The sequence below is a fragment of the Photinus pyralis genome, unplaced genomic scaffold (genome assembly GCF_008802855.1).
Source record: "Photinus pyralis isolate 1611_PpyrPB1 unplaced genomic scaffold, Ppyr1.3 Ppyr1.4_LG4, whole genome shotgun sequence".
Lineage (NCBI taxonomy): Eukaryota > Metazoa > Arthropoda > Insecta > Coleoptera > Lampyridae > Photinus > Photinus pyralis.
Window position 1 is genome coordinate 13,796,950 of NW_022170511.1, and position 25,120 is coordinate 13,822,069.

General features: G+C 35.3%; 3 protein-coding genes across 3 annotated transcripts in view; all 3 read right to left on the minus strand.

Moving 5' to 3' along the window:
• The window catches only part of LOC116167653 (sushi, von Willebrand factor type A, EGF and pentraxin domain-containing protein 1-like), a 55,015-nt gene extending 40,721 nt beyond the window's left edge, over positions 1 to 14,294 (minus strand). Inside the window, exon 1 of the mRNA XM_031483085.1 lies at positions 13,433 to 14,294. Within this exon, the coding sequence (XP_031338945.1) occupies positions 13,433 to 14,126 (694 nt within the window). The 5' untranslated portion in view covers positions 14,127 to 14,294. The remainder of the gene's footprint in view (positions 1 to 13,432) is intronic.
• LOC116167654 (phosphatidylinositol-binding clathrin assembly protein LAP-like) lies at positions 4,957 to 8,053 on the minus strand. The gene has a single exon (XM_031483086.1). The coding sequence runs from the start codon at positions 7,553 to 7,555 to the stop codon at positions 5,750 to 5,752; it is 1,806 nt and encodes a 601-aa protein (XP_031338946.1). The 5' UTR covers positions 7,556 to 8,053; the 3' UTR covers positions 4,957 to 5,749.
• Positions 14,295 to 17,242: 2,948 nt separating the features above from the next.
• Positions 17,243 to 24,443, minus strand: LOC116167941 (putative neutral sphingomyelinase). The gene is made up of 5 exons (XM_031483564.1): positions 24,285 to 24,443; positions 24,055 to 24,228; positions 23,822 to 24,005; positions 23,617 to 23,774; positions 17,243 to 20,896 (listed from the first exon to the last, which is right to left on the minus strand). The coding sequence occupies exons 1-5, from the start codon at positions 24,320 to 24,322 to the stop codon at positions 20,269 to 20,271; spliced, it is 1,182 nt and encodes a 393-aa protein (XP_031339424.1). The 5' UTR covers positions 24,323 to 24,443; the 3' UTR covers positions 17,243 to 20,268.
• Between the last annotated feature and the right edge of the window lie 677 nt (positions 24,444 to 25,120).

The following is a 25,120-nucleotide window of genomic DNA, read 5'->3' on the forward strand; positions in this document are numbered from 1 at the left end:
ATTAATAGCGAGTTAAAAAGGCATTGACAAGAAGTAATTTAAAAGCGTTTCAGGGCGATAACTCCAAGGGACAGTATGTTTTATGACCATGCCTATGCCTAGCTGATTACTCCTGTCCCTTGAAGTAGGTAATGCCACTATTTCTATATTTAAGGATTACCAACGATACCAAAACATAAATACACTATTTATGATGTTGTAGCTCTCATTCATTACAGCACCTTATTGTATCAGCTATTTACACCTACAGAGAAAATTTTAATAATTACACTTTAATATAATACGTGACTGAAAGCTCATCAAGTTCGCAGATCATGCTGTGATGAAAATAAGTCTCTTCTTATTTTTGTTTAATGACTGTAAATGACTTGCTAACTTTTAAGAAAACAGTAAGATGCAATTTAAATGGGGAGGTTTCTCTATAAATATTCCAATGCATGTGTTGCAAGAGCAGCAAAAAGAGATGGACAAGCGTTAAATAGAAAATCTCGCCTGAATTTTAATTAATAGTCGTTCGCACATTAGGAAATGATTTTATTAGAAACAATACTCCCTTAAATAAACGTAACATGCTGTAACGTCCGCCTTCGTGAATTTTGTCCGTACTTTTAACTCAAGTTGAATTTACATTACAAGCGCCGCACTCTTTGATTTTACCGCCTTGCTTCACTCATGATACATTTACAACGTGGGAGGGCTCCAAATATTCATTATTAATATCGTCGCGTTTGAAGTGTTCCTGTATCTTGCCATGTATTGCTTGATATAGATCCGTTGTCGCTCAATAAATTGATCTATGGATCATGAGGAAAATGTTAATTTAAATTTCCTTACGAATCCATCATATATCACTCTCGTTAAACAAGGGCTTTTGACGTTTAACAAGACTTAAAGTAAATTAGGTGTAATATTTGTATACGCTCTTGATAGATATGCTCTTCAACGCCTCACCGTCCAATTAATCACGCTCCTTACAAGATTCATTAACTAATGGCGTTTGACATGAAATGCAAAACAGACAAAAGGTTCGTCTTCTTTTTACCTGAACGCAACATGTATTTACAAAGCACTGCCTCCGACTATTAAAATCAAATTAAATGTACGTTAATTGGGTACCCAAACCACCAGATGAAACAAAGCTGTGGAGGCGTACAAGGAAGGAAAATACCTATAATTAAGAATACTGAAAGACTAAAATTAATAATAACAAAGGTCGGTAATGGTAAAAACAATCAAATTCCACACAAAATGTTCGGCAAATAATGCCAAAAACTTGCGAATATCCCATCAGGAATTCAATATTAACAAAAATATTTAGAATTTGTTGTAGGTACCTGCCGTCTTTTATTGTTGCCAAAAATTTAGACCTTGAAGTGCGCTTAACGGTGGCAAAAATAGTCGGCTATAAATATAACCATTTCTCGAAACTTATTCGTGACGTTATATAGTGACGTGTATGGGGTGCACCAAAAGTGGAACAATAAACAGACTCTTCTTCTAGCTATGAAAATAATTCTTGGCGGGACGCCCGCATGAATTCCGAGTTAAAAACTGTTCATTTATGGTGTGTAAAAGAAAAATAACGAAACCTCTTTTCTTGAACCAAGGCAAAGGCCATTTCATAGGCGGCTTAATCAGGTTATGCCCTATTGTTAAATTATGACAAAGAATTGCTATATTTTATTAATAAAAAAGACGTCTATGGGGTCACCAAAGTACCAAAATTTGAATGTCTTGATTAATTTCTTTTCTTCGACAACCTTCAACAAATTAACGGCATTAGCTTGGTTCTTGCCACTTGAATTTTGTAGTTTCCTACCTCAAAAATTCGATTATTAAAATCCAAAACAAACCTATATCCATGCATTCATCAGCTAACCGCATGCTTTGATGGAAGGTGGCTTTTCTGCAACTGTAAACGAGTAGCTGGAGGAGGTGAAGTACAATCTCTCACAGCCCACTGTTAGATATAGATTGGAAAATCTCCAATAACGCAACAATTAGCTAGAGTTGTAACTCCTAAAAAGGGCCCCTTGCTTCGAACATTCCGCAAACAATGAGCCCTATAAAGTGACCGAAAGTGGTACACCACAATTTTTACCGTTCAAAACCATACGATTTCTAAGAGGTAAGTTACAGTGTATACCGCAGTCTGATGGGAGTGATTTGATGCCACATACAACGGGAGGCCGGTGACGGATTTTTCGTTAGGTAATCAGAATTGTACATATTTTTTTAGAGTTAATATTAACTTTTCGTGGTATCATCTTCTCTATATATTTATCCGTGTAGGGTCTGGAAAGAATAACTCTACCGCAGAAGTGTCGTAAGAGGCGACTAAACAACAGCCAGCCGACCACGACAGCGACATAGCGCCGAACTTCCTAAAACTAATGGAGAAACATATTGAGCGACACTTAAGGGATGAGGTGCTGGGACCCGAACCCATCAGTAAACACCAATGTGCCTATCAACCAGGAAACTACTGTGAACTTGCTATCCACAGAGTAGTGGATGTAGCTGAAAGCACGATCCCCTGAAAGGACCTGACTCTAGGGACGTTTTTAGATATAGAGAGGGCGTTTCACAATACCACTCTAGAATCAATTAAAAATGGAAGCAAGAAAGTACATTCTACCGGATACATGCTAAAACAACAATATTACAGCCTCGCTGAACGACTCTCTCTCTCTCTCCGCTGCTGTGGTGTTTGGTGGTAGATGCACTGCTGAGGAAATTAAGTGAGACAATAGTAATTGTGGTACATAGCAGATTTGAGGAGACCATATCAACTGTGGTGTAGGGAATTTTAAATCTAGTGGAAACATGGTGCGAAGAAGGCTTTCTGTTAATCCAACAAAAACAAATCTCCTTCTCACTCCTCACTGGATATACCTACACTAAAATAGCTACACCAGTAATTACGTACTGCAATAATAATAGGTACTACTATAATCGAGTATGCATGGTGAACATTTTATCTGAAACACTGGGTAAGTTTTCAAAACAATTTTTTTTTAATAATTTGTTAATAGTACCCAAAATAATAAAAAGTTTGCTAGCAATTTACATACTCTGAATTTGTCAGTCGTCTACTTCATTCAAACATGGTCAAGAGGAGCATGTTTTTTTAAATAACAATTACTAGTTTTCATTACATATTATCATAGAGTACACTATTTTAGATGGAGCACCATAAAAACTTATTATATTACACATAATCAAATTTAAGAGAAAAACTTAAAATTAACGAAAATGGTTAATTAATTTTATAATTTTATTAGTTTAATTATGTGTTTTATGTTGTTATATTAACAAAAACTTCATTTTTTAATAATACCGTATTAAAAATAGCGCTTTCCATTAAACAAAACTGCCCTCTTAATTCTGTAGATGCACGTCACTGTAAATAACGAGGTAAATAATTTTTAAGCATAGATTTATTTATACATTTTTAATGATTTTTGATACAATAAATTGCTTTCACATAACCAGGGACATAACTAACAAAAGAATGACGATTTTTTTTAAAACAAACTAGTGAAATTATAAAACACACAACTATTTTCTTTAATTTGAGGATTGTTCTTAAATTCTTATAATATAATAAGTTATGTATGCTTTCAGCTTATTATATTATATAATTACATTACCTACATTATTTATACAGGGTGTTCCTTAAAGGCATGCTAATATTTAAGGGGGTATGTACGTATGTCCTAAACGTTTTAATTTTTGACATACAGTGTGGTAAAAAAATCTGTTTTTTTAATAACAGAGGTAATATTGTAGACATCTTTATAAAATTTAGTACATGTCTTCTATGCATCAAGAATCAAGATGCATTTTTTGATATGCAAAAGTTTTTATTTTCTCTACCAGTGGCGTCCGTACGGCTTTTGCATTGAATATTTTTGGAGAAAAAAATACTACGCCACTGCTTTCTCTTAAAATAAAATCCTCATTCATTTTTGAGCAAATTTGATTTTCTGGTTTTTCTTTGTCTGGCGCACGGTTTTTGCTTAAATAAATAAAAATCGATTTACTTCAGGAAAAAGGAAAACCAAAAGATCAAATTTGCTCAAAAATGAATGAGGATTTAAAACATAATTTTTATTTTAAGAGAAAGCAGTGGTGTAGTATTTTTTCTCCAAAAATATTCAATGCAAAAGCCGTACAGACACCACTGGTAGATAAAATAAAATCTTTTGCATATCACAAAATGCATCTTGATACATAGAAGACATATATCAAATTTCATAAAGATGTCTCTGTTATTAAAAAACGGATTTTTTTTTAACTTTCCCACCCTGTGTATCAAAAGTTAAAACGTTTAGGACATACGTTCAGAAGAAGTTTAAAATGGTTCCTAGAATCAAAATTAAGTAAAATACCTAGTTGTTTTATAATCTCACTAGTTTGTATTGAAAAAATCCAAAAAAGTATACTCTTTAAGAATATGTAACGAAAACGAGTAGTTGCCATGAAAACAATATGCCCCCCTTCACCATGCAGAAGTAAGCCACTGACCACAAATTTAAAGTAGGTACATAGGCAGTAAACTTTTTATAATTTTGGAGTTTCTTTAGAAAAAAATTTTGTTTTGAAATATGTATCCAGCGTTCCAGACAAGATGTTCGCCCTGTCCTGTAATTCTTTATTTTGTGCCATTGTTGTATAGTGCTAATACTTATTAATAAAACAAAAAATGAATAATAAATACAAAGTGGATTCCTGAGGCAACTTCAAGTAAAAATTGCCGCCAAAATCATTTTGAAAAAACTGAATTTGCATTCACAGTTTTCATGTTTAACGACTCCAAATTTTGTCAGGATCAGAATTTTGTTAGGATAGAGATTTTTTAAGTTCATACTGTAAAAAAAACAAAGCAAAGATGATAATTTCATTATGTTGTCCAGCGATTGACAAAAATATAGATGAAAGAAGACAAAAATAAACACAAAAGCATATACTCAATTTATTCAACAGCTTTATACACTTTATATTGTCACATCTTGATTACACAATTGATTGTTGCTAAAATATATTATACACCTACTTCATTTGTGACCTAACAATATCTTTGGAATTTCTTACATAATATTCGTACCTGTTATCTTCATTTCGAATTTGAAACATTTATAAATACATTAAATTTTTATTATAAATATGATTGAAATTCTCTATAGCATGATAATTTTGTTTTACAATGTGATATAATTTTATATCAAATTATTACATTATGTGATGATACAGAATTTAGTTTCAGTACCAAAATCAACTTCCAAGCTTCCCTCAACAATCCAATATGCTTCAGATACAAAAAAATAATACAATAAATAATATAATAGTACTTTCAGATCACATGCAGTTAAGAAACGACACGAAAAGTTGTTAGACAAATTGTTACACAATTTACATTTCTCAAAAAAAGAAAATAATACAATTACCTATATAAATTACTAATAATAAACAAAATATCACGTTTATATTCTACAATAGGAATGTATAAGATAAAAATTATCAAATAAATATAGCTTAAAATTATTTTATTTAAAACAGAGCATTTCAATTTTTCGCATTTCAATACTGATTATCACTTTTAACAAATATTTATAAGCCAATGATAATTGCACATTCTTCCCACAATATGAACAGATCCTCAATCAATTTTTTAAGCCAACAAAACATACATTGTGCCTATTTTAAGGGAGAGTAAAAAAGGGTCTAAGCTAATCTCTAAACTAAACTATAGATCACCAAAAGGATCGAAGCTGACTTCTTGTTTAGGTGGCTGTGTCTGACTACTCAACTTGGGGCTACCCATCATCGGCTGTACGCCCAATGGATATTGCATAGGAAGACCGCCCATCTGTTGGCCCATCGGTTTGTAGTTTGGAGCTACTGGTGCTGCTGGTTGCTGCCAACCTGTACCTGCAGGTTTTGCTTGATTTTTAGGTGAGTTCCACTGCATGGTCGCAGCTCTACCACTGTCAATAGTGAGATTTTCCGCGAGTGAGGCGAGGCTCGATTCCAAATCGCCGGTTAGTAACTTCTGTTGTTGCGGGGGGCGCATTGGTTGCGGTACCTGAGGCTGTGGAGGAGAGGTTTGCTGAACTGCACCAATTGGATCGAATACTGACGGTTCGTTACTATTAAACATATTCGTTAAATTGTTGCCGGTTGTGAAGAGATTCGGAGCTGGCTGCGTGGTAAAACCGTTAGCCCACATGTTGGCGGGTTGAGCCATCGACGTTGTTACGTTTGAGCTTGAGAAAAAGTCAGTGCTACTCACGCTGGCGGCGGTTGTAACTGATGTGGTAAACATATCTGCGAACGGATTGCCTAATTGAAGCAGATCGTCAATTGCTTTAGACGGCTGGTTGGTAGCTGGCTGAGTGCTGGTGACATCAGACCCAAAGAGATCCAAAATAGGCTCCGTCTTTGTTGGGGAACTCAAGAAAGGATTGGTGCTACCGGCCGTTGGAGAATTAACATTTGCCTTGTACTTACTTAAAGCGGCCTCTTCTTCGGCCATGGCGGCTTGTTTAACAGTTTCGTCAATTTGCGCATTGCTAGCAGCAGAACCGAAAGCGTTACTCGTACTGGACAACGCAGAAACGCCTGTCTTTATGTTCTTCTGGTTATTAACAGCTTGTGTGGGCGTATTTCCTTCGAGCGATGCTAGATGTTGCTCCAAAGCGTCTAAAAGACTATTTGGCGCTTTCGTCAGATCGGGAATGTCGCCTTTATCGATTCCTATATTTTCGGCTACCTTTAGAAACTCTCCCACACGATCCATTCGTATTAAGAACTTCTTATACAAGTCTAAAGCATCTCTACATTGCTTCTTGTTCATTTCGAAATACTTTTCTAACAAATTAATAATTCCATCATTATAACATGCGAATAAACGAATAAGATCTCTAAAAAGTAACATAAAACACACATTAATTACGCCATTCGTGAGATCATTGGCCGTACAATCGAATTCGAGCAACGCATCCAACTGATTTTGCAAGATGGGCAAAGTTTTAAGTAAGTGTTCCGAATTCATCGTCCTCAAAGTTCCCTCTTCTTTTCCACGCTTCACCTTGCAAAAGTCGAATGCGACAGCACGATATGATAGTGCCTTTTCGTTGATATAACGAGCATATCGTCTAATAAAGGGTGACATATCGTAGCCCGTTCGAGCACCTACTGCACTTTGAACACCTGTTTTATCAACAAAATTAGAGAGCTGAAACGACGTGTTACTTGATGCCAAGTATTGTGTGAACCTTTCGTTACCGTAACACATAAGGTGATGAGTAGTGATCAACGCTTTATAAACTACGACCCAGCTTGTGTTTTGTGACCTTTCGATTAGTAAATTTGCCATCTGTGGTATCGATACGTTCGGTTCGTTTGTACAATGTACTAAGTAGTCTAAATGTTTCTTTTTTGGCCCTAGTAATTCTTCAGTTGTGGCTTTACATACAGATTTAGCAAGTCCTTGTCCGGCTAAGCTGTGTTTGGCGGCAAGTAAACGATCGTTGATTGTTTGTCCTGCCATCGTTCAATTGTTCTATGTATCACAATAACAAAAAAACTCAGCTGTTCTCGCACTACTTTATTTAAAATGAATTTGATGGGTCGATCAAAAGAAACTGGCCGGTGAATCAATAAAACTGACTTACCGATAACGCACGCGCATTTTTTACCGCCATCTGTTAGAATAGATTCGAATGATAATGTGCACTTTTCAAAATTGCGAAATTTCCACGTACAACTTTAACGCATTGGCACTTTATTAGGTGTAAATATGTGCCAATTAAATGGATACTCACGTTCTCAAAATTCGGTTTTAAATAAAAACCGCAAGCGGAAGCGAGATATCTTATGTGGTAACGCAACGGTGGAATTCATTCGCCAGGACCGGATTCAAGACAGTTTAGCGCATCATTACGACACAAATACAGAAAATCTCCTCAAAAACGCGTGCAATGAATATTAATGCGTGCGGGATATAAAGATTCTTAATATCGTACATTCAGGAATCCCATGTTGCCTCTAAAAGACTGTTTTAATCCGTTCTATCGCGTATTCAAAAGCGTCTACCAATTAGGCTTTAAATGCGCGCATTTTCTACATCCATGATTAAACTTTTAAATGCCATTTTAGAACATTATTATCTATTTTCTGATGAATTGTTAGTGGAGCATTAATTAAAAAATGTGCACCATTAATAATGAGATTAATAAATTTGTCTCAATTACCTCGCCAATTACACTAATTGAAAACTGCGATATTAAAAAAAGAGCTATGGTAGCCGTCTTCCACGCCAGCTGTCCTCATTCTGAACTACATCAAGAATTCCCCCTCAGATCTCACTCCTCAGTGCTGTTCCTTAACGTAACTGTAGGACTTGAGTGATTACAATAATAAGAGGATGGTTTTCAAATTTACATACTTCAACCAGCCTGTTGTATGACAGCCCGAGTGAGAGCTCAAACCTAGGCTCAAACCGAGAAAGAAAACCTAACATCCCTTTAGTGTGTAAATCCATGAATATCTATAGACATCTTTGGACATCCTCTGTAATGCATGGGATATTCTTAGATTTATTTCCATGGATATCCTTGGATCTCCTTGAATATACTGTACATGTAAATGCATTTCAAAGCTGGGAATATAGCCCCTAGGACAAAAAACAAAATTCCGCCACGCAGGAGTTTCCGACGACACCAATTTGAAAAGAATCGGACCAAGACTGTAGTAGAAGATAGGAAAAAACTGAAAAACCTTCACGTTAGTATACTACGCTCGAGGATGACGCCCGTCGCCCAGAGGTCGCCAACCCCACTTCATGTAGCCATGTCCCTAAGGTTGACAAATTTCACGGCCTTGTAGATACACGTACACCCGCCCACATTTGCAGCCAGCCAGCCAGCCAGCCAGCCAACCAGCCAAAAACAGATTAAAAGCTACTTTTTCCAAATAAATTTGCAAAAATGCGCTAACAAGTAGGAATAATGCTCGGAATAATGTAAAGAAAGCATTATTGGCGAGATTATTGAGGAGCACGTTTCTTGACAGCAGTATCAGGATTAAACCTGAATCAAATATTTTTTTACCAACCGGCCCTTGAAGTTTTGTTTAAAAAAGAATTGATCGATAAGTAAGTTACTCAAATGTTGGCATATGCGGTAATTTTTTAAGTAGACATTATTTTACTCCTTTGATTTAAACAAAACGGGAAACAAAAACTTGAGATCCACAATTTTCGCATCCGTGTTGTATTATTGCTTCAAAATAAAAGTATTTTTCGAGCTATTTTTCTACCAATGTCTCGACCAAGGTATATACCGAAGGGTATCTCACTGGGGAAAAAAAAGTACCTACATACTGACATGACTCGAAATCAATTCCACTGATTTCCCCTGACTGTCTTATGATTTTTTAATATGGATTTGTAACATGACTGCAGTGTATCTCAGCTGTTTTCAAAGAGACTTGCGCTCGGACTTGCGGTTTTCGCTCAGGTTTTCGCGAGGGTTTTCGTGACCCTGTGCCACTTTTTTGTGAAACTCTTAAGACCACAAACAGAATCAATCTAGATACGTTTATTTCTGAACTAGAGGATGAACACGAAAACTGTGACTTTTTTTGGATATTTTGATATCTTAAGTCGAGGGGTGAACCACTGGTGAAGTATGGTGTACAAGTGTGATGAAGTCCGTGAAGTTCATATGAAGTTTTGGTGAAGTCCATGAAATATTGGTGAAGTTCGTGAAGTATTGTTGAAGTGCGTGAAGTACTGATGAAGTCCGTGAAGTATTGATGAAGTCCGTGAAGTACTGATGAAGTCCATGAAGTATTGGTGAAGTTAGTGAAGTTTAAGCGAACTATTGGAAAAATGCATGAGATTGTGGCGAAGTTTATAATCAAATCCCTTAACAAAAATCGTACGGTAGTTCAATTCACGGTTGTAACCACTAAAATTCGAGGTAAAATTAAATAAATTTCTGCGAAATAAAACTGAAAGTATAGATTAAAAAAATGAGACAGCGACTCATAGACGTACTGATAGTCCTTGCGTCGTATTTATGTGTAGGTACAAAGATCGTAAATTGTTTCCTTTTAAAAATTTAATAAATCCTTTCCTTTATTACCATCAGGTTCAGGTAGCTAAATAACACTTCGATAACACTTTTATTAGGTATATTAAAATAAAATCGACAGACGGAAAATTTGTCACGTGGATAGCGGCTTTTGTTTTCCTTAAAATTTCAGCACCCTCCACAACTTAGTACATCAGCCCCTTCCAAATCAAGTTTCTGGCCACGCCATTGAGTTATTTACGACTATAACGTCAATCCCGAGGTCAATACTATCCCACAAACAACACCATTAGCATAATTCTTGAAAATAATCCCCTAAAAATGCAACCTGTTGTAAAAGGATTAAGAGTTGCTTATTGGGTTCAGCCTGGTAATATGTTACAATACCTTTTATAAGACCTAAGCAATATTTTCCCGCTTATTTTGTTTGTTTTTTGAAATGAAATTTTTAAAAGAAGAATTGAACACTTATATGGTATAGAGCCCGATATCCAATCTGTTAATAAAATAGGTATATATTGTAACAGGACCCATTACATTAATAGGAAGTGAACCATTTAGTATAACTGCATAGGTAGGTATAACAGAAATTTGAAGCTTATAAAATCTTAAGTATAAATGGTGCACAACTCCTGTGCAGATAAAGATAAAGGGCCATTTTTTAAACCGAAATAGCTTAGTAAATGGTTGGGTTAGAAGGTAGTAGCATGTTATCGATATTTACTTTCTTAGTATTGATGGGAGGAAGGAGGACATTCAAAATCCTCCGACCCGATCGATTTTGCCTTTGAAAGTACTTTCCTCCGATAAACCGTTTTCGAGATATTCGCTCAATGGATATATTTCTTTAAGATGTCCCAATCGCCCTTTGTGAGTACTCTTCCAACAATCTGTTGTGGAGATATAAGGGAATATATCCAATCACGGTAAGGGATCGAAGAAGAGGACTATGGTTGGTAGAAATTAATTCCTTTCGTTGAGACCTTTAATTAGAATATCATGAAAGATAAAATACGCCCCCCCCCCGCGCCATGAACTGAACTTGAAAAAGAGTCGCGCGGTAACGTTATAGTTTGTGCAAACCAATTTATTTCGATGAGACCATGAAAGGTGGAACGGGTGTTTACCCCCCCCCCCTCCCCATTTTCAAACCGCAGAAGTGGGTCCGACGGGCGGGCAACAAACAAAAGCACATTTTTTTAAAATTTCTTAAAAAAAATTGATTCATTTCACTTTCGTCTATGTACTTACCTCTATGTATAAACAAAGTATGTTTTTATTTTACTTTATATTAACGTTTCGTTTTTGCCAAGTCCATGAAGTATTGGTGAAGTCCGTGAAGTATTGATGAAGTGCGTGAAGTATTGATGAAGTCCGTGAAGCATTAGTGAAATACGTGAAGTATGAAGTTTGGTGTACACGATTTTGCCTAGCGATTTACCCCTCGTCTTAAGTACTACCCTTGGTACTTCCCGAGGTACTACCCATGTACTTAAGATGGAAAAAAAAACATAAAAAAATGATATTTTTACGTAGAATTTTCTGAGATTTGGCCCAATGTTGGTGATTTTTAAAAGCAACACCCTGTAAATCTTAGTCAATTTTTTGCATTCTTGTCCTGATTACACTGACGTATCACAATCTATCTTTTTTTTTAATTTTAGCCATGAACCTCGCCATGAACCAAAGCTAAAAACCTTAATTTTACGGTTTTTAAATAGTAGGCAATGAATTCATCAAGATTTTGTTTTGTATAGTGTATCGTTGGTAACTAACGCAACCGCTACTAATCAACAAAAATGGCTGGCGGTAAAAACATGTCATTTCAAAAATTTATTTATTATTTTATTTTTTATTTTGCCTTTATTTTTGAGTGGCCGGGGTTTCAGTCAAGGCTACTCTACCAACCCAACCCACTATACATTTACAAATATCCATGCCCGAACCCGGATTCGAACCAGGAACCCTTAGCACCACAGTTCAGCTTTAACTGAACTGCGCCACACGGGCCGGCCTTTGAAAGATATGATATAATATAATATCTCGTATAATATATAATTAAGCTCATAATTAAGTATATACAACAATTGTGAAACATCAGGGTAATCAGAAAAAAGAATGCAAAAAATTTACGTTAAGATATACAGAGTGTGCATCTCAGTGTGCATTTATCGAGGCATTTATTTAAAAAGTACCAGCTTTGGATCAAATCTCAGAAAAGGTAGTTCAAAATTTTTTTTTACTATGCCACTGTCGAGGCCACAGCATTCTATGTAAAAATACCTAAAACAGCCAATTTTTAAATTTTCTCTATCTTATATGAGTAGTAGGATATGGTCAAGGATATGATAACATCTCAAAAAGACAAACTTTTTGATTTCACCCTGTATCTCAGAAACAAACGTAGCTATATTGATTCCGAGATTGATTCTGTATTGAGACTGAGATACACTCTCAAACCAAAATAGGACACACAGTACATTATACACTGCACCCCCTGTGAAAATATATAAATGGAGGTATAAATTCAATAATAATTAAATGCAGGAGTATTCGAAAAAACGTTCTGACTCGTTGATTGTGATTTTTTTTAATGGTAAATTCGAGGGTAAATTCATGCACCTATACAGGGTAGCCCAGAAGTAAGTTACTTATTGTACAATCATTATTTTTCCTATAACTGTTCAGTTTAGCTCACAGTTCGGCCCACAGAAAATTCCAAAATGAAATGATAAAGGTGGTGGTAACTTATTTCTGACTACTTTGCTCGCACCTCCCGATGTAGTATGAGGTTTTATGGACTAAATGCATCTCTTAACTAATTTGCGCCATTCTTTAATATCGCTATCCTTGTTCCTCACCGCCAAACTGACATATGAATATTAATATGATTGAATTGAAGTATTCAAACCGAGAACATAATCTCCTTGTGCTATCATTGTCACATTTGTTAATAACACATCCAATACCTCGTCCAGTACATTAAAAAATACACTCGGAAATACATCAAGAAAGAATAGTTCCAATCAAGGTTTCAACCTGGGATTTGTACCTATGTCACCATCTCTGTCACCATACACCATGCGAGACACCATGCCATACATTTCAAGATGTGCACAGCACCTTGAGAAACTCTCACTAAATTTAAGAAACTAATCTATTTGGACCTTTAAATGGAGAAATATGGCATTCCTCTAACAATGCAAGTCTTTGCTTCAAATTGTGGTGTGGTACCTACTTAGAGCCACTTATGCCATTTAACCTCTCATTTAACTTAGGTATAGTATATTAAAAATGTACTATCTCGATACTTTTCTTTAAGTACTCACCATTTGCATCCGGTAAACACAGAGGGGGGCGTTTCGGTGACCACGTTCCGTCGTCCAAGCACTGCTGAATTAATGGTCCAATTAACACATATCCTGTTTTACAACTGAAATGTAACCTCTGCCCTACACTGTACACTCCATCATAATCACCAGGAGTCTCGTGTACATAATAACCGTTTAAAATATCCTTCGCTGGTTTACAACCTAGTATTTTCTCAGTCCGAACACATGTTGCATTGGCACCTGTCCAAATTCCTTTCTCACACACGCGATAGTGACTCTCCGGCGGCGTTAACTGGTAACCTTCTTTGCACGAATAAATAGCTAATGCGCCCTTCTTATAAATTCCGTCACTCTGATTGCCGTCTAGTTGATAACGTCCGTTTGATATGTACGGAGGATGATCACAGCGTGCTAAACAGCGAGGCCTTACGGTTTGCTCCCATTCGCCATTCACGCACGGGATTTTCGGCGGACCCTCTAGATCGTACCCTACAGTGCAATGTATGTGAACAGTTTGTTGCTGCGAAATGTCATCCATTAACAAATTATCGACAGTTGTTGAAACCATTGCGTGTTCTACTTGACCATAGTCCGAGCACAAAGACGTTACGTTAGTTATTGGAGACAAAAAAGTCACTCCGAAGGAGAAATTCGAGAGGAAGAGCAGTAGGAAATTTAAGGTTAACTCCATTTTCGGTTTTTATAATATGTCTCCCATTAGGATTCGATTTTATAAACGTACAGTTCAATAGGGTTTTCTATTTTACGCATTATTCGCTGAAAATGTAACATCTAATTACCATTATTGTAAATTAAGGCTATTATTGTTTTGATAAAAACATCGATCAGCTGTTCTACTTCTATTGTTCAAGGTCATTTTGGTGCCATCTATTGGATGACACATTTTCAAATTCTACTTCTAACTTCCGTTACCATTTGCCTGTTTTCTTATTTTCTTTCCCATTGGGTCCGTTTTTTTTTATTCTGTAAGAAACCACTTCTTTCTTTTAATAACTTGGTACTGCTACTACTTATTTTGTTTTCGCTACTGGAAGCATTTCTAACCGCTAGTGTAGAAGTAGAGCAAAACTGCGGAAAGGCCGAAAATTTTTGGATACATTTCATTTTTAGCTTCCTAGCATGTGCTAGGTAGCTATTGCGATAGCCGTTTTTTGAACATTTCAAAATTTCATCAAATGTCGACGTTTTTAGACCATTTTAAGCAACTTTTAAAGAATAAAATTTTTAGCTTCCTAGCATGTGCTAGGTAGCTACTGCGATAGCCGTTTTTTGAACATTTCAAAATTTCATCAAATGTCGACGTTTTAGACCATTTTAAGCAACTTTTAAAGAATAAAATTTTTTTCCGTCTGTATGTACGTACGTAGGTACGTTTGTTGGCAATTTTCTGAGAAAACGGCTCGACGGATTTTGTTGAAATTTTGTATATATGTTTTAGGCATACCGAACAGAAAAATAACGGGCCGGATTTTTGAAAAAAAATTTTGGAGCGCCGTAACGGCATCGAACTTTTTTTTTTCAAATGGCAACCTAAAATTTTTATTCTATTATTTGGAAGACCTTATTTTCCTGTGTACAACCTACAAAAAATTGGGCCGGGTTATATTATCAAAAAACGGAGAAAAAAATTGTCAAAGTCAAAAAATTGTGTTGCATATGTGCAAAACGCAACGATCTTGTTTCTGAAGCAATTTAAACGAAATTTCTATGGTAAGTCCCTTTAATAAAAGCAAACAAAATTCATGCGCAAAAATCGTGTTGCGCATGCGCAGAAATGCAATTTTCTTATTTATGGAACAATTAAAACGAAATTTGGATGGTAGGTCCTCCTAATAAAAGCTAACAAAATGCATGCGCAAAAAATAGTGTTGCGCATGTGCAACATCCAACTTTCTTATTTATGGAGCAATTTTAACGAAATTTGGATGGTAGGTCCCTCTAATAAAAGCAAACAAAATGCATGCGTAAAAGATGCACCTTTCTTATTTTTTCCGTCTGTATGTACGTACGTACGTTTGTTGGCAATTTATTGGTTTCAGCTAGGAAGCTATTCTGTCAAGAATTTGACACCTGGTTTAAATAAAATATTAATGATCTATGATGGCTATGGTTTTCTCAATCGAGTCAAGTATCTCTGAGTTGGTCTGTTGCATATAACTAGATATTCTCCGACACTTTTAAAATTTTTTTCAAAACTTTTCTTTGAAAAATACATTATTTGATTGATTAAATAAACAGGTTTTCACTTAATAAACCCACTGCTTTGCATTAATTCGTACACAATTTTGCATGGGAGGGACCTTTCAGACTCCATGGACCATGGTTGCTGATTTTTGCCCCCCCCCCCAACCGTTATTCACTTCCGACGTCGCGTCGCGTTAAGTGAAAAATTAACGTTATAGGTATTAAATGGTTTAAGGGTTGAAAAATTTGCAATGAATTTCAAAAAAACCAAAAATCAAAATTTACTCAGGGCTGCTAATTTCTATCAATTTAACCAATATACAATGTTTAGAGTGCTAATACCGAAAATGAATCTAAAACATCAGTAGAGGGTTGAAATGGGAATGTATGAGGAAAGCAATATGTGTATCATGCTGCTGAAGAAAAGCAAAACAGAAAAGCACAGGCAATTGACAGAGGTAAGTATAACTATAAATAAAGTTTCAATTAAACCTAAAAAAATATGCTTACGCAAATGAATAATTTTAATTTTTTTTAATTAATTTTGTGTATTATTTATTTCCATAATTAATAATTTTAATTTTAAACCCTTAAAAACCGAAAAAAGTGGAGCCGGGAGCGGAACCATTACGAAATAATTCTACCTAGTGTAGAACCGGCTATTTTATATGGCTTCCAACCCCTGCTTCGAACTCGCAATTTTTTGTATGCAAAATTTAGGTATATATAACGTAAAAAATTGATTTTTTCTCGTGACTCTATTATATCTTTGAATTATATTAAAACAAATGAGCTAACTTCTAGACTTTTTCGATCCTTTTTAAATTCAGTAGATGACATGCATCAGAGGAGTCTGATTATATACAAATGAATTACGCCGCTTTCGGATGAAGGTGAAGTGGGCGGCTTAGTTATAACACTTTAACAGAAATGATACTTCTGGTCCCTTTTGTTTTAGTTCCACTGATTATTTCCAGTAAAAGTTTAATTAAAAATAGAGGCTGATTAGCAAAAAAATAATGAACCTGTCCGGTTTATTCAAAACGATATGATTGTAGCGGAGTCTGTTACGTAATACGCTCGACCAATCAGATGACATAACGAATTGGCAATATTGCAGAGACCCTCGCACAAGGTTGCCGACTCACATCTACGTGATTCGTTGTAGGTTTGTGACGTATTTAAACTGTGTTAAAAGTGTTTCAAATTCGGACTAAATAAGATACAGCTTTTCAATAATTTACTTTACTCGCAAATAAAAATTGAAAACACCTGCGTCTTTTTATTTTTAATGTACTTTGAAGATAAGAAATAAAAAAGGAAGCCGGGATGTCCCCATTCCTTTTGTTGAGACCTTTAACTAGAATACCATGAAAGTTAAAATTAATTGAGCACATTTAATACACTGGAGATCTCTGTAGCACAATGGCCTACCTTGGAAGGTAGAAGGTTACTGGACATCTTAAGGACAAACGCGGGACGCAGAATCTAATTTGCCTGAGCCAATTATTACTTGGTTGTGTTAGTGTACCAACTTTTACTGTTATTTATTCTTCCTTGTGTTTCCTAAGTAAATATTTTAAATAAACAACAATTTTTGAGCATAGATAACTTTATTTATTTAATACTTTTTACACTCAGTGAACAATTATAATGGCTTATCACAGCCAAAGTCGTAACACAGACTACACAGCAGGTTAGACATCTTGAGATCAGTTATACAATAGGTAAATAATAATTTTAACTGTAAAAGATTATTCAGAACTGAGCTTCAATACTGCGTCAATCATAATAATACTCCAAAACAATTTGAATTTTTCAAAAATCATTTCCAACACTTTTTCAGTGTTTGAACGTTTAAGGCTGTAAAATTCCTAAAGTGAAATTCAAATTGTTTTAAACATTTAGATACTAAGTCAAAATGTTAACAAAAGCCTAGCCCATTCATACTTTACACATATAAAATCACCAAGTGTTCCCATTCCTTAAGCCAAATTAAAATTTATAGTTGATTTAACATACTTTAGGCAGCCTCAAATTGTCATGGTAATTTATGTGTACTTATTTTTGAGCAAGTATGTCTATATACTTTTTTTTTAACAATCAGATAATTATATTTCGTCTGTACAAAATATCACAACATGCATTTGATGTGTTTCATTTGTTTTATTATATTTTAACGCTAGCCTCCACTGTTCAAACCACCAAAGTAATACCAAAGAGTTACTCTTTGGTAATACCACAGTCTACATATAAAGCAGTCGTTTCACTTCATGTCGGCACCATGTTTGTGACACCAAAAATGTTACTCTATCAGATCTTCCCAACGCAGATTCCGTAATTTAAATTAAATTGGGCGCAAAGGCAAAAGGTGTCTTTTTGAAAGTATATATAGTTATGTGTCGAACTGTTGCACATATGCGCCCGTAAAATTGAAACAGAAAAGTAATGGGACTGGGACGACTGCTTTGTACCTATCTAATCTGTGGTAATCTAACAGTTTACTAACTAAAACTCTGCATAAGACCACATTATACAATCACGTGGCGGTCAAAATGAGATTTAATCAAGCAATCACAGATGTGATAAAAATTGTTAAACTCAAACAAATGATGAATGCATAAAACTACACTCAATGTACTAATCTGCTATAGAAATAATATATTGAAAATAAATAAGGGAAATGAACATATGTTAAAAGATAAGCCAGTGTCACTTGTGTAAGTTAATTATGACCAATTGGCTGTAGGATCAATAATAACTGTGTATATAATTGATTCTTACCCATTAATTACAATTAATATCATGCAAAAACAGTGATATTTGAGCAATTATAAATATGCTGTTTAAAATATGAAAAGAAAAATTATTTACAATAAATTATTATAATTGTATTAAATACAAAAATTCATCTACACACACAGTGCCTCCATAAGGAAACAAATTCATTTACAATTACTGGTCAGAAGTAATGTCCTCCCTTAGAAACTGCAACTGTAGAAAAAGTACCAATGTGTCAGTTTCTCCCTCGGTTTCTCCGTGATTTAGTTCAATTTCATTCCAATCTTAGGCATTTTCCTCATGTTGAAAAGAAGCTCAAATCTCACAGGAGATCCGGTATATTAATTATGTGCTACACTTGAGATAATCGAGGGACATTACTTCTGACCAAAACCGTACATGAGTATTAATTTTTGAAATGGAACACGTTGTATACATGGCATTGTACAACCGGAAACAATTTATCGATGCCATGTCTTATTACAATTGAGAGTCAAACTGTTTGATTATTTCAAGGTATCTTTGAAGTCAATAAATTGTTCCCAATCGCTACCGCCCATACTTTCTGTTGTGTATTGGTCTATTACGTCACATTTTGAAAACCGTCGATTTTTCTACAATATAAAAACCGGAATGAAGTTGTTCCTTTTATGGAGGGCAATGTACAATCTACCAATACAAATTATGTGTGATACTGTAAAGATATAAGCGTTTACTGTGTTGAAAGTGAATATGTTCAACCCACCCCTTATCCCTTGCAATCAATAAAACAACATCAACCAACAGAGTACAATTTTTCTTAAATTTTTATTTCATAGTGATCTAACTTTGCTTCTAGGAATGTAACATAGGAAATTTACCATAAAGGTTTTTAAAAAATTATATTAGTACTATGGCCCTCCCCCCTCCCTCCGCCGACCAGTGTGGCGTCATTAGAATACAAAGAGTGGCGGTATTTTATAAACATGATACAAGTTGTTCACGATGATGACAACATTTTTATTTACACAGTATAAGCCAGTTTTGAGTAGCAAGATTATTTCCTCAAAACAATGGGTCAATGGGCGCGTTCATAAGACACAACTGTTCTGGAACAGTTACTGATACGTCTTACAATTAGGTCGCTACTTTTACGCTCTTTATGGAGCAGTCGGCCATTTTTAGTAGCGCTACATACGTCAAAGTAGGGAACGTGACATAAGACCCCCCAACTGTTACCGATACGCTACGAGGTAGCGTAGCGGTAACTGTTGTGTCTTATGAACGAGCCCAATGGAAATCTGAGAAAACACTGGCACCGTATATTCCACTCACCATTTGCTGCACATACTGAAGTGCGCAAGTTTGCATAATAATGCAAAATCAAAATGTTATGCGGATAAAAGCCCACTTTTGTGTATGCAATTTCGTTAAATTTAAAGTGGTGATTATTATGTACATGACATTCTGAACGTTATCAAGTTGTTTGTGTAAGTGAAGAGGAGATTTATACCAAACTGGTTGGTGTTGGTGCATTATTCATGTGCCCCTGACAACCTGTATGTATAAGTTACCAGAGTATAATCCACATTTTAGAATTTATGGAAGTGCTAATTAGAAGAATGATTCCAATTTTGAAAAAATCGTTACCCTTTGTTAATAAACCCAGTATAACATTACTAATAAATTAAGAAACATTTCTTCACTTTTTGGTTTATATAAAATTTAAAATCTTTTTTAAGATTATTATACCTAGAAAAATTCATCACAAGTGCATAAATGCCATTATTACAAAATAATCGCATTATAGGAACATTTATGAAAACCAATGAATTCAAATAAAATAAAAAACAACTAAAAGGCCATAACTAAGTATCCTTTTCTGGTGATTGTTTTAAACAAACCTCCATCGCTAACTTTCCGGCCAGTAGTGCGTGTTTTTCCATCATATTCCACGCGGTTGCCATTATAAAAGTAAAAAACAGAAGAATCGTAATAACCACTCTTACTATGTGGATTAGCACTGGTTGATTAAATGGTGTATCCATCGCAATTGTAGATATAAAAAGCAAAAGCAAGCCGGCAGTGAGAAACCAATAGACTCGTTTATGATTGACTAATATCTGAAGTGCAGAATTGCAGTTATCGATACATTCGGTTAAAACCTTAGCGCGTGTCCTCAAATCGTGATTTTTTGTTGTGCCTTCTGTTTTGGAAATTTGAAAAGTGGCGGCTAGGGCTTCATGATCTGAATAACTGTAGGTGCAACCTGGTACACGATTGGGTAGTGGACGACAATATCTTTTCATAACTACTGAAGTATTTGAGCCGGAATTATACAAAATGTAGTCTATACGTTTACCGGGATACTTTTGCTTGATTAAAGTCAAGTTTGTGTACGAATTATCTGGTCCTTCATTTGTGTAGGAGGGTTGTTGAGCATCCTTGTCCGCTTCGTTAAAGGCATCGGTAAATCCGGTCATACTCATTAACAATCTAAAACACAACAGATTTCAATATGCGACAGTTGTAATCTCACACCAACAACTAAACTCTTGGCAAGTAAATGTCAGTAAATAGACTCGTCAGTTTTGAACATTTTTTTTTATCATTCTAATAACAAACACAATATTACCCTGTATCATTTTATGGCAAAAATATGTCTGCCTGTCCCTTTTAAACTATTTAAAAATCATTATTTATGCCAGAAAATCATTGAAATGCATTGTATACATGTGCAAAAAATCTATTTGAAATATTACACAGAATAAGATCTGATGTGGTATATAATTTTGACAGGAGAAATCAAAACCGTTACTTAATTACTTAATTTGGTTGAGAAAACATCCAAACTTATTAAAGTGATCTTCAAGTACTAAATCTTTTGCACTTCACAAACATAAATCGCTATGTGTAGGCGAATTTAAAATGTGCAAATTTACATTTTACAAATTTATAATTATTATCATAGAAAAAGTTGCAATGCTGCGCTTCTTTATTACCGCCAGCGGGCGCATCGTTGCCATCGCGTTTGTTTCACAATACCTACGCGCATTATCCTAAATCTGAAAGTATACCCGATGTCAGCTCGACCACGTAACAAATGTTATAGAGCAAGATCCCATGGCCGCCAGACCTTACTAATCTCCCGATGGATAAAATATGTAGAATAGGGTAGTATTAATGTATACATACCCCCTAACTCCAATGGCCAATTATCAGGTTCCAGGTGCTACAGGTATGTAAAGATTGTACTCACTTTAGTGTTATACTTCTTTAAAGGGCTTATTCAATGGTAGTAGTCCATTATTTTTAGGAATTTGAATATGAATTTAGTTTGAAGTAATTGTAATATTCCTAAAGGAATCGACCTATGGGAAACATTTGCATGAACAGATTTGTATTACATTTAAGAATAAGAATCGGATCCAAACAAAGGGTTTGGGTTATTTTGATTCATTGATTGGTGGAATTTTGCGTTTAATTTTGGTGATACCATTCCTTTGGTTGGATTAAAATTTTGAACAAATGTACCATAATTTATTATGGGGTAAAAATGAATTTTAGATAGATTCTTATTACTAGAAATACCAGTCCCTACGGGTCTGTGTGATATCCTACATCAACCATCTGCATTAGTCTGGCGAAGTGTAGAAATGCTAGGACCGGAAATCAAACTCGGGCCGCCAGCGTGGCAGCTACAACGATTAGACGAACGACGTCTGCTAACATCTTAATAGATATGGATGGATTATTGACACGTGATCACAAGATAGACATTTGTTTTTGTATTTCTTCAAACCAATATTTAAAATCTAACGTCTAAAGGAAAGTGGAGCTTGATCGCCTTTGTTCTTATTGATATATTCAATTAACTAAAATCACATGCATATTCATTTGAGTTCAATCAAACCAGAGCATTAGATTTTGGATTTCATGTTTTCAGAGGAGATAAATGGTCAAACTTTCGCAAGGTAAGGGGTATAAGAACATTTTTTATTAGAGCTAGCTAGTGCTAATGCTAGTGGAATCATCAACCCTTGCAAATTCTTCATATTCTATTAGCCAGTTTGAACTCCACCATCAAGAAGATCTTGTTGGGGACAACCACATTCGCTTTATCGCTTCCGACGTCCCATTCACCTTCAATTCGCATTTTTGTGGATTTTTCTAAAAACCCTCCAAAAATAGTACTGAATTTTTGGGGTACTTCTCATAGCTCGTCCCATTGGCGCTAGCTCTTAGGAAACTTTTAGCGCCCAAAGTCGACTACCCCTCGAAGACGAGCGCCTTGCAAAAGGGGGCTAATTTCGCCCCTAAGAAAACAAAAATTCCGCCACACAGGATTTGTGGGCGTGTTTAAAAGATCTTTCCGACATCAATTTGAAAACAATGGGTCCAAAATTGTAAAGAATTGGAAAAACTGACAAATCACCACGTTAGTATAACACGCTCGGGGATGGCGCCCAAATGTCGCCGAGCCTCCATCATGTAGCCCTGTCCTTAAAGTTGTTAATTACACACCTCCATAGGTACATGTACACTCCTAGTCTTTCTACTAAGCGTCCTTCTACAAGCAAGCATTTGCTGCCAGCCAGCCGGCCGGCCAAAGTGAGATTAAAAGCTACCTTTTTACAAATAAATTTGCAAAAATGCGCTAAAAAAACACAAAATTGATGACAATCAGTGATTCTTCCTTAAAAACCACGCAGATACAAAATCTAACTTTGTGGGTACAAATTAGTCTTTAATTAGCCCTAATTTACAAGCACACTAATTTCAAATTCCTAACACTTAGGGGCGTCCGCGTCGGCATGTGATTCTTGTTGGTACAAGGTGCTTACAAATAAGATAAATATTTACTTGATTATTTCTTGGGTTTTTATGTTGATTTACCTTCAATTTTCAGTATCAATTTATTCATGCTTGACTTTCGCTCCTTGCACTTTTGACTTGCCCTAAGCCTAACATTCTGAATTAATTCCATAACATTATCATAGTCTGATGATTTTTCGGTTTTCTACACCATTACCCAAAAACAATATGTAAAATTTGCATTCAGGCAATCACCATCGGAGGTCTTATTAAAAACTACATTTGTAAATACATTCCCTGCTCTCTACAACATCCCCCATTTTCAACAAAACAAAACCAGTGTAGGAATGCCATGTGTTTAGTTGGATGGTCTGAGACTATACTGAAATAATTAAACAAACCGGTGAGGTAGATCCCCTGGTTCGGTGTTAAGATCACCAGCTAAAACAATAAAATCGGCAGCCCCAGAGGTTAACTGAATAAATTGAGCAGTATCGAAAACTTGTAGCATACGATGAGTTTCATATTCGTCACATGTTCTGTTATATTCCGCCAGTAACTAAAATTTTGATGTCAACTTTTTGCATCCACACGACACAAACTTACGTGAGATGTATAGATGTTAACACTAAATCCCTTAACAATAACCCTACACATCGCTATACCTTTGCCTGCAAACCAATCTCCATGTTGAATCTTGTGTATGTAACCATTTAAGGGCCATTGATGAAAGAAAACATCTTGTAATAAATATTTTGAAAAGATACAAACTCCAGAACCAATGACACCACTGAAATGCACATATGAGATTCAAAAATGTGAGTCGGGTGTCTCAATACCTATAAAAATAATGAGAGAAGGGATATGTGGACACTACTACGTCTCGTATTAAATTATAATCTGCAATGGCCCATACTTCCTGCAAGCAGACCACATCATAATCAGATTTCCCCAAATATTCGGCAATTGAGCGCATTCGGGGTAGCACATCCTTCGAGATAAATGGGATGCCCCTGTTGGAATACAAATCGGTAGATACAGAGAACATATGGCAATTACATTTACGTACCAACAGTTTAATGTAAGAACTTTAAATTCAATTTCCATTATAAAGGTAAAACCAAATAATAAGTAAATAAATGGATCAAGAAGTCCATCAACAAAATTGAAAATTTGTGTTCGTCACTTGTCTCCCACCGCCTTGGTTCGATGTGGCTAACGTGCCAACAACTAACGTAAACGTAACGAGCTATGTACATGGGAGTAGAGACAGGAAGCGATAATATCTACGTCATAGAAATTTCCCTGATTTAATAATATTTATCCGAGTTTGTGGTTTTTGATTGTAATTTTTACACTAAATATACGGAACTAGAGGTAATCAAAATTTAAAGTTCAATTTAAAAATTAAAAGATAAAAAGTGTAAAATATTTGGCATAATCACTTTCGGCCAAGAGCCAAAAGTATAGCGTCTTAACGAATCACGATTTAAGCTCCTGATTTCATAACAATGTATTAGAAACTTTTTGGGTTGAAAAAGATATTCCGTAATTTTTCTATAACGAAATTTCTCCAATTAAATTTAAAGATATTTTTTTTGCCAATTTAATTTTTTTACATCAACCATTAGAAATTGTATTATACAAGTTTGGTAATTCCTACCATGCACTTTTAGTGAGGGCCTGGTTATTCGTCGGAGTGTTATAAGGTGTAATCCACGTCGGAATGACTATCATTGTTAGCGAGAATTCATCATCTGGTTGATATATAATATTCCTTCCTAATTTTTCGGCGAACAATCAGACTCAAAGAGACCACTGGCAATAAATAGGTAAATACATTTCACACCTGTTTAGTTTTCATCATTTAGCTATTGTGGGGTCAAAGTGACCTAAGTATATCCC